Here is an 11,124-nt window from a genome sequence, read left to right as displayed (position 1 = left end):
AACATTGTGTGTCTGACAAGGTGATCAGCAACACAGGGGCACCACAAGCAACCGTCCTCTCCCCTTTCCTCTTCACCCTCTACACCACAGACTTCAGCCACAGCACAAAGACCTGCCATCCTCAGATGTTTTCTGATTACTCTGCAGTGGTTGGATGCATCAGTGAGGCTGTGGTTGACTCCTTTGTCACGTGGTGTGAGCAGAATCATCTGCAGCTCAACGTGACAAAGACCAAAGATTTGATTGTGGACTTTAGGAGGACCAGGAAACCAGTGATCCCTGTTTTAATCCAAGGAGTTGGTGTGGACATTGTAGAGGGACTGTACACATAGATAATTAACTGCACTGTGTTAAAAACACCACTCCACTCTACAGAAGGGGGGCAAGAGGCATCTCTATTTCCTGAGGCAGCTGAGGTCTTTTAACATCTGTTGGAAAATGCTCAAGAATGTCTATGAGTCTGTTGTAGCGAGTGCCATCTTCTATGCTGTTGCATGCTGTTGCAGATGCCAACAGACTCAATAAACTGATCCACAATCCCAGTAATGCTGTGGGGATGGATGTGGAATCCCTTAAGGTGGTTTAGGAGAGGCGGATGTTGATAAGATAAGGACATTTCTGGACAATACCTTCTACCTACTCCATGACGTGCTGGCCACTCACAGGAGCACGTTCAGGCAGGGGCTGAGATTACCCAAATGCAACACTGAATGACACATGAGATCATTTCTGCCTGTGGCTATCCCCTCCTGCATCTAAAGCACAGTACACAGTGCAATAGTTACATCCTTTTGCACCCTCTACAGTGAAAATAACAAATAAAAAAGTTTTATAGTTTACAGTTTAGAGTAAAATGTCAAACATATTTATTTAATCTCTGTAATATTCTGGATATTTATAATTGAGCTATTTGTATATATTAGAGCTATTTCTTATATTTTGTATCTTAACGTAATATATTGTATTATTTAATTCAGTTCAGTCTGTTACTGCTCTTATTGTTTTGGAGCAACTGTAACCACGTGATTTCCTCAGGGATTAATAAAGTATTCATGCATGTGAGCATGTGACGTCACTCACATCGCTCTGCGCCATTATTTCACTTAAGCAGTGAACATACTCAGTTCTGGACTGATCTACACTGTCAGCTCGAGCTATCCCAGAGAGCTCAAACACAACAAATTGTTCATGGAGATTTCATGGAGACACGCAGAGTCCGTAGTCTCAGTGTCAAGCGCTACGCACTGGACCAGCCAAAGAGACGTGGACATTGTTTTGTTTGTCTTTTAGAGCTAATTTGTATTCAGATACACTTCAGGGAAAGTCTAAAGAATTTCTGTTAGTTTATATTGGAAGGAACAGACTCAAATTTAGGAGAAATTAGAACCACAGTGTGTTTTCACAGTGATAGAAATGTTGTTAATGTTAATGGCCATTACATTAGCATTATCACTTTTTAGGGGAATCGTTTTGCTTAATTTTGTCTGATGTTCTTTTTTTCTCTGTAGCAACTGTTGTGTAAATAGCACTGATAACTTCAGTACTTTATTTTTGAATTGTTATTGATTTTTTTGTACATAAGACGCAGCCTTTGTTTTAAAAACACTCTATAATAAATTTGGTCCTTGAAAGGAGAATGTCTCTTTAATTCTAGCAAGCTGATTGTGACAAAATTTTGGTTTTACCTTAAAACAAATCAGCTTTTTTAGTAAAACCATAGCTTTTGTTTGTGGTGAATTTTAAGGAATAAAACTGATTTTTGTGAAGCTTTATTAACATTTTGAATAAGAAGAAGTCCCCACTTTTTTTTCCCATCAGCCCTAGTCCTCTTCCATAGAAATGGAGTCTGAGTAAAAATAATAACTTGGCTGTTAAAAAATGTGAGTAATTTTTTTAAATTGGTTTAAAGAAACATTTTTTTCAGTGTATTTCAAGAGCCCAAATACCTGAGTTTCTATAGTGTTTTTTTGTAGTCTGACATGTGGTTTACAACCAGTGACTTAACACATCTTTTTCAAAATATAACTGCAGTTTGAGTTGCATTAGTTCATGTAGTTGACATTCAAAGAATATACAATTTCATAGACATTCCACTATTTAATGAGAGGCTCAAAGTACATTTAATACCCTTATATTAATGGTCTATTTTCCGGGAAGGTTTGCTTTAGCTCAATAAAGGAATTGATGATAAATATTATGTATTAACAACAAATAAAATTTGAGCCCAAATATCTGCAATGAAACATTTGGTTTGGTTTATTTTATATGAAATGTCACCATTCAAAGAATTCACTTTAGAGAGTCATCACAACTTCACAACCATATTTGGTATGACAATGCAATAAAATAAATAAATACAGAAATAAACAACTGTAAGATCCCAGAGCTTTCATGTCCACCTATTTGCTGTCGGGGTGTATTATCAGCAGTAATATTTATTGACCTGGTTTCATGCAAGTCATGTCATGTTTTTTTAGCTTGACTTGTAGGAGGGTGCACATAAACAATAACATATGCAGGGCCAACATGTCTGTGGATCTTTGTCTTCAAGCTACATTTATTATGCATGCTGTATATGCACTACCCTGCTCCACTCCTGCACTTCAAAGATACAGGCATAGCTAGAAATGTCACTGAATTTGGAGGTGTTGCAATCTACTATAGCCATGCAAGTCTGCTGACTGAGTTGTTATTGGAAATAAAATGTTTCCATTTCTAATTGAGGTCAAACCTTGTTTTTTTAATAAAGAGGAATCACTAAAGTAAAATTAACAATTGGCATGCAGTGTAAATTATTATGTATTTGAGGCATCTCTTCTGCACTCTCATTTTTATCCAACAGACTGAAAAGCTATGAAAAATAATAAAGCCTGATGTTCTCATCTTTCCACAGAACTGTCTTTCTTGCCAAATCAAATTTCGATCTGTTCTAGGCTCTCTCTCTCAACTAAAAAATCTCTGATTCAGTCCCTTTCATATTCATGTACAGTGCCAAAGTACTATGGAGAAGAACTCCTACTTACTCACTCTGTGTGATTTTAGTTTACTGTAATGTACTGTAGTGTATTGTAATTCTGTAATGACATTTATGGGGAAAAAGAAAGACTTCATAGGACTCTATGCACATCGTGATTCAATACCTTCTATATCAAATTTTAGCAGCAATATTTGAAGTAATCATTTTCTGTATGACTTTGTGAGTCTCTCAGATCATTGAAGGAATTTTGACCCACTCTTTTTTACAGCAGTGCTTCAGTTAATTGAGGACAGTAGGGATTTGTTTTATGCACAGGTCTCTTAAGATCCTGGCACAGTATTTCAATCAGGGTGAGGTCTGGACTTGGTCATTGTAAATTTGCTGCTCTGCTTGGGATCATTGTCCTGTCACATGACCCAAAGTGGGACAAGCTTTAGCAGTTGGACAGATGGCCAGATACAGAGGTTTGCACGGTAGACTGAATGACTGCAAGTTGCTCAGGTCCTATGGCTGCAAAACAAGCCCAAACTATCATCCCTCCACCACCGTGTGCCACAGTTGATATGCTATGTTTGGTTTTTGCCAAGCATAGTGTTGTGAATTATGCCTAAAGATCTCCACTTTGGATCGATGTGTCCAAAGGAAGTTGTTCCTGGAGTCTTATGGTTTTTTCTTCAGGTGCAACTTTGCAATGCTAAGTTTTGATACCATGTTCTTTTCTAGAGAGAAGAGGCTTCCTCCTGACAACGCTTCCAAACAAGCCATGCTTGTTCAGTCTTTTTCTAATCGTACTGCCATGAACATGCTAAAGGAGGAGGCCTGCAGTCTGAGACAGTTTCTCTAAGCATGGCCTGACCTTTGGCTGAATTTTCAGATTCCCACTCCTGAGAAGATTGTGACATTGCGTTAATACACACCTGAATGTGTCAAACCTGCAAACTGCCAAAACCTCTGCTTTTACTGAGGCTTCCTTCCTTCACATGACTGTAGGCTGAAATAAAAAAAATAAAAAAAACAGATGGTGTTCCAATTTTTAATGTCTCTGCTTTAGTTAATGTAAATTAATTTTCTGACATCATCTCTTTGAGTATGACGAAAAGTACATATTGCTTATTTTACAGCTATAAAAGAATCCACATGGAAATATTGAATTAAAATAAAAATGACTTTATTATTACCATGAATGATCTATGGCTCTTTACTGGTCGTCGGATGCTTTTAACCAAAGACTACTTCACCATTAATCATTATGATTTAGCTAAAATGAAGACAGTGAAGGTTAAAAAAAGTTATGATAATTTTGTTCTGGTGTGACTTTCACAATGAGATTATTTGTTGCTGGAGCATTTTCTGTAATTTGTGCATTAATTATAATGGAAGACGAGCCAAGCTGTGCCACGGGAGAGGCTTACGCAACTTATTTTTCAAACGTGCTGCAGCATCTGTTCTTGTTGATACCTAGCGCACTGTAGAGATAAAAGCGTTCCTATAACAGAGGAAGCAAGTGTAGATTTTATTGCCAATTAATTTTTCGTATTCTTTCATTTCTAAGTAACGTGAATAATTTATGAGATCATTAGCATAATTTTTTTGTTGCGCAACACTCCCTTTCTCATCTATTATAGCAAACAAATGCACATTTTTTACTTTTACCCTCTTTTTTACTGGGCCTAGCTGGGATGTGTGCTGTGGTGCTCACTACATCATTAAATAAAGGAATTCAAGATTGAGTTCAACTAAATTAATATGATTTTCTTTATTCTGTTACTGAATTTAGGGTCAAAATAGCTATGAATATTTGACGGGGCATTACATCTTTAACGCAGGAAGATCTCCAGCTGATCTTATCCCTCATCTACATAACCACAATGTAAATATATCCTCAAGAAATCGTTGATTTGTTAGTAAGAAGTAATTCTAATGAAAAATGTGAACACAGCTGCTTGTTTGACATGTTCTTGTTGAACAGGGTTTTCTCAGGTGGAACAAATTAAATTTTGTTTATGCTCTGCAGTGGAAGCTGCCCGTGAAACACTCTCTGACCAATGGACTAGAAAGCCAATTTCAACGGGAGATGCAATCATATAATTCATGCAAAAATGTGTTCCTCTCACTTAGTTAAAGAGTAATCGACAAATTGCTGACTGCAAACTTACCATGTAAAGCTTATGACACTTTCTGTGCGGCAGAGTCTCCATCGTGTGGCCATTGAATGAACTACAAAATCTGGTTAACGGGCGGCATCATTTTTTAATTTTATATAAACCCACTGCATTGCTGTTGAACTGTGAAAACAAAGATCATCCATCTACAGTATTTTTCATCTGTCCCTCATTCATGGAGAACAGATGTGATCAGAGTTCAGGGAGCTTTTATATATAAATGGGTGACAGGGGGTTGTGTTCTAGGGAACATGTTTCTGGCATCGCTGAGGTTCACTTGTCTCACTGCCGAATAAACTGATGATTTAAATCATCACTTATTTAATAACGCATTTCAATCCTGATGGGTGTGGTCTCATCCACAATCACAATGCCCCAAACCCTGGAGTATTACAGATCTAAATCACAAAAATTAGATAATTACATGCAATGACTTTCACACTCACGAGAGATTTTGGACTGACATGTTTTTAAGAGTTCTCCAATGCACTCATCAAAACACCAAATGTTGGAATATGTTTTTGGAGAAAGTTGTTCATACCTCCAGCAGAGTTTCAGAAACAAGCTGGCCTAACATGTTACTAAAATGCTTTTTTGTTTACTTTAATTTGTCATGCTTTTGCAGAATTAAAAATAATAATAATAAAACAAATTATGCACTGTGCACACAAGGCAATCAAAATCGTACTTGATAAAAGTACCTAAGCAGTTTCTCTAAACACAATGATTATACTTTAACATACCGTATTACAGTTCCATGCTGTCCATTATATACTCAGTGCCACATCATTAGTTATATCCTGTTATGACAGGGTTGGACCCCTGTTCTCCTTCCATCTGCTTTTATTATCTGTGGCACACATTTAACGAGGTCCTGGAAACTTTTCTCAAAGATTTTGGTTCATATTGACATGATAGCATTACAGAGTTGATGTCATCTGACATCAACAAGAAATTTTTCATCAGGGGAAGTGATGCTTACTGGGTATTTTCTCCTTTCGGCACATTCTCTGTAAACCCTATAGATGGTTGTGTGGGAAAATCCCAGCAGATCATCAGTTTCCTGCTTACTCAGACCAGCTCGTCTAGCACCAACAACCACGCCGTGTTCAAATCTGCTGTCTTCCCTATTCTGATGCTCAGTTTGAACTTCAGCAGGTCATCTGGACATGCTGCCATGTGATTGGCTGATTAGACATTTGTGCTGTACACTTAAACAGGTGTGTCAAACAACATGGTGTATGGATACTGTATAATTGTATAGTGGCTCAGAATTGAATAGAAACTTGTACACTCAAGCTGGAGGTCGTTTTAAGTAGATTTTTTTAAATTGCTGAATAGTTTAATCTGTAACACTAGATCATATTTTCTGAGACAAATGATCAGATATTTGGTTTGTAAAATCTTAATCTAAAAGACATTTTTAGTCATTTCTATAGTTTTATATAATTATAGTAGAATAGTTTGATCCAAATACTAAAGTAATTATTTTTTTAAAGTTGTATGTACCTCAGTATTACACTTACAGTAATGTTTAGCCTTGACAAGTTTTCCCAGTAAAGATGTATGGCTATTTCAAGACAGAGAAGACAAACGTCTCTCTGATTACTTTCTTTGTTTTGTTTTTCTTTTCAAGCATCAAAACCAGTGACTCAGAAAGTCTGGATGACAGAGCAATAATGGTTTTTATTTGGACGCAGGAGTTTTCAACATCCAGTCAGTGGCATGATGTACGTTACATCACAGGTTTCAACCCACCAGACACTCACCAACAAACAGCATCACCAGACAAACAATTAAAGAGAAAGTAAACAGCGTGACAGCAACTCACACTCCGGTCCTCCGATGGGGCCTTATTCTGTTCTCAAACTGGGATTTTCTTCTTGATTAATAGCTTGCTGTCTTCTCTTGTCACCAGACAATCAGTGTAACCCATTTAAGCACACATTCCAGAAAAGAAAATGTCAGTGTAACATCACATGTAGGGACGGATGAGAGCGCACCAAGTGCCTTATAACCTCTCATGTAGAGGGTCCATATGAGTCCATCTGGCACCGATGTTTCTTTGAAAGGGAAGGAGCAAAATGGCAAGAATTAAAGGCTCAACCACAGCACAGGCAGTTCACAGGGAAACCCCCCAAAAAGTAAAGGAGATGATTCTACCGAGCTCTGCCAGTAGATTACATATACAGTAGTTCTTATAGCTCCTCATCTTCAGGTCTCACCCAAGCACAGACGAGCAGTTCAATGATTTTATACACAATATAACACTTATGTTGGCCTGACTACTGAGTAGCAAGAGAAAATAAAGATTAAAAAAAGGCAACATCAGTTTATAATAAACATGACAACTAACCACATATCACAGTTAAAAAAGTAAAAAAGTAAAAGTCCAATAAAAATTGATGTTGTGCACAAAAGGCACTCAAATTTTCTGCTCCACTTATAGTCTATAAATAAAAACAAAAGAAAAAATAATAATCTAGCTAAATGTGATTTATCCCCCCCCCCCCTCCCCCCCTTTTAAATGAATTGTGTGCTTTCTTCATATTTTAATAACAGAAGCGTTTTGTAACATTAACTTCATATACTGTAGATCAACTGGTGCAAAACTAACAACCAGGACAATAAGATGTTAAAACTAGAAGGATTCATTTAACCATTGCGATGAGCTCTGGATCATAATGCCCATAGAGAGCAATAGCCTCTGCTTGCTTACGCAATACCAGCAGGAACCAGCAGAGGGTGTGAGAGCACTGTGTACATTTAAATGCTATATCAACTTTATTCTGGCTGTACTAGCTCTCTGGTCTTACTAATCCTTCCACCCTGTACTTTTGTATATAGGTAAATAATCTGATAGTCGAAAAGCAAACAATACACCAACAACAAGCGAGTATTTTCATTTTACATCAGGTGTCTGCATTTGACAGGGAAACTGATTTACATGCGAATAATTTTGTTAGGTTTGATGCATTTTTGTTATTTTGCTTTTGTTGAATCAGGCGTTGTTAGTTCTTGTTCACTTCTGATCTAGCAACAGTTATGAGTATCTTAATTCATCACTCTCAACCCACGTAAATACTAAGGCCAGTTACTTAGTCCAATTTTTAATTAAGTTGTGCGTTTCACCAAGCCAAGGCACCACATACCACCGAGTCCCACATTACAGCGCAAGACATGCAGAACAGAGCAGGCTCTTTGGGATGCGGATTACAGGGTCTCTAGATTACAGCTGTCAGGATGACAAGAGGTACAGTAGATATAAATACTTAAATGTTCTTCTTTAGATTTCCTCCAACCAAGAGTACGAGTCTACAATCTGAGTGTAACGGTAACTATAGACAATCTATCATGTAAAAGGCAGAAAGAAGGAGGCCGTTCTGATGACTGTACGTTAACACATCTAGTTCTCCAGCTTTTCTGGGTGAGCACAGCATTTTCAGTGTGAAAGAGGAACCATCAGAAGTTTCACTGTTTCTTTCGTAATACTAAAAATCACCCAAATATGACTTGAACCTGAAAACCTTTTGCGAACTGTGAAGAGACTGAAAGATATGTCAAAAACTTATTTTGTGTTGTTTCCAGCAGCAATTAGTGGTCTGTAGATCAAATGAGTACCATTTGAACAGTACTATGGTGAATGATGACCTGAACTCCTTTTTTCTTCTTTTTTTTTCAGTCAAAATGTTTGAACTTTACTGGAACTGATAAAAAGGTGGTTCAGAATCCTTACAAGTGCCATTCATATCAACCCTTTACGACATTTCATATTAACCTGTACACAAATAACACTTACAAATTACTAGCTATATATTATGTACAAGTTTACCACAGGATTCCTACATTAGTTGGTGCATTATTCTTCTGCATTCCATACACAGCAACTAGAAAAACAAAATAAAACATGGAAACAGCCGTGTTACGTCTGTCCACTGCTCAACCATGCATGATGGTAGAGGCTGACTTATTTTACTGCAGTACTGATTAGTAACTTCTAAGACTTCACAGATCATCTTCATGCCAAGATGCTCCATCTTTTGCAGCGATACCCACACGAAAAGTCAATGTATGGTGGCAAGGCATTATTTTTTTTTAATAATATGTGGGCATCTGAATCCTGATTTTAGTTTTTCATTCTTGTGGATCAGAGTTTAAAGTCATATGGATTTCTTAGAATTAGCAAGCTTGTTCACAGATCATTTCATTACAAGTCTCCTTTCAGTGATGCAACTTTCCCTTATTTTCCCCAATCTGTGCATGCAAGAATAAATTTCACTGTTATGTTGCTGAAGATCCAATGTATTATAATACAAACAGAAAGGATGGTTATTTCAAGTAAGTTTGTATTTACAGCCATAAGGCCTTTGCCCAAAATGGACAGACTGACATATTTTTACGCCTGAACAGCTGCCGATGTGAGGCGTTTTCACATAACAGGAGGGGACTGAAAGATCGGCTGGACTGGATATGTTATGGGTAGAAAACCAAATTTCACACAAGTATTGCTTTACTTGCATTCATTGCATCTCTGAAACAAGAACATGGCCACAGAATTTTGTTAAAACTGAGGTATAACTGAAATACACGTATTCCTATACACATTTAGTCTAGTTAAATCAAGTTTCAAAGAGAGCTGAGCTTTATCACACCTCTACAGCTTCTGCCACTGCTTTATCACCATGGTAACATACTTTAGAAGCTGTAGTGGCATCCTTTATATACGAATTAAGTCAAGCAAAAAACAGACAGGAGTATATCTGCATCTGGTTTGCACACATCAACATCTGTTTCCATAAGCTTTTCTCCCACTTGGAAAGCTTCACAGGCCTCTCGCCTACAAGCTTCCACCTTTGCTACATGGTACCAGACTTATCTCCGCCATCACCGGAAATATTCACATTGGAACCTGCAGATGTATTGTTACTCGGAAACATCTTCTCAGTGGGAGTCACGGCTGGACTGCCGACCCCCGAAGAGCTGGAGCTGCTTGAGCGGTGCTGCGTTGGAGGAGGGCGCACCGGTCTCATGGGCGGGGGGCGTAACTGTGCTCCAGCCAGCCGGGCAGAGAGAGCCGGTTTAAAGGTGGTCATCATCTCAGATGTGGAGCTGCTACTGCGCCGCATGGCAGCATCTGGATCACGGATCATAATGGTGTGCAGTGGACTCCCGGGCTCTGAGCTAACTGGATTCTTCATTGGCTCCAGTGTGTCCAAGACAACATCGGGAGCCTGTTTAACGGTGTTTTGGCGCTCCAGCTCCCGCAGCTCATGAAGTGCCGTATTCATAGTCTTTTCTATGTCCTGAAGAGAGGAACAAAGCAGAGAAATCAGAAATAAAACCCAGGACTCCACCGCGTTACCTAAAAAAGTTTTGTTTAACACGGTTTACAAAAAGCTATATCATGTCAAATATATTTATACTTCCATAAAATGGGCTTAAACATACCACTGGTATTGTCCTGTTTATATTCATACTGGGTAAAAAAAAAACTCAAGATGGTGGCGCGTGCATCATGCGAGGCTCAGCATCTCTTCTGATTTCGCAAATTAGCTGTGTTGTATATACGTAGCACATCTGTATATTTGTTCATAGTACATCTGTATATCTGTCCGTCTGTATAGCAATACAGATCATCTGTATATTGGTACGTGTATATACACATCAGTACATCTGTACATTTGTCCATAGTACATCTGTATAGCAATATAAACATCGGTATACTTAACTTATTTGTACATAATCTGTTCATAACTATTCCCACCTTTTATATCCCACCTTCCCTTATCTGTATTTAATCTGCTCCTATTGCACTTACTGCTCTTGCACTTCTGATTAGATGCAAACTGCATTTCGTTACCCTGTATTTATACATGTGTAATGAGAATAAAGTTGAATCCTAATACTAATCCTAACTTTATTAGTTATTCAAAACCCTTTGAAACACTGACCCTTCCTAAATTCTAAAGCAAGCTTATTTATGCA

General features: G+C 37.9%; 1 protein-coding gene across 2 annotated transcripts in view; it reads right to left on the bottom strand.

The window, feature by feature from the left end:
• Nucleotides 1–6,805: 6,805 nt before the first annotated feature.
• srgap3 (SLIT-ROBO Rho GTPase activating protein 3) overlaps nucleotides 6,806–11,124 on the bottom strand; it is a 58,028-nt gene continuing 53,709 nt past the window's right edge. For both annotated transcript variants that reach the window (XM_005469549.4, XM_005469551.4), the window contains exon 22: nucleotides 6,806–10,442. In XM_005469549.4, the coding sequence (XP_005469606.1) occupies nucleotides 9,996–10,442 (447 nt within the window). In that variant the 3' untranslated portion in view covers nucleotides 6,806–9,995. The remainder of the gene's footprint in view (nucleotides 10,443–11,124) is intronic.

This window comes from Oreochromis niloticus, linkage group LG5 (genome assembly GCF_001858045.2).
Source record: "Oreochromis niloticus isolate F11D_XX linkage group LG5, O_niloticus_UMD_NMBU, whole genome shotgun sequence".
Classification (NCBI taxonomy): domain Eukaryota; kingdom Metazoa; phylum Chordata; class Actinopteri; order Cichliformes; family Cichlidae; genus Oreochromis; species Oreochromis niloticus.
Note: the sequence above shows the minus strand (reverse complement) of the source record. Positions and strands in the feature narration are given on the sequence as shown.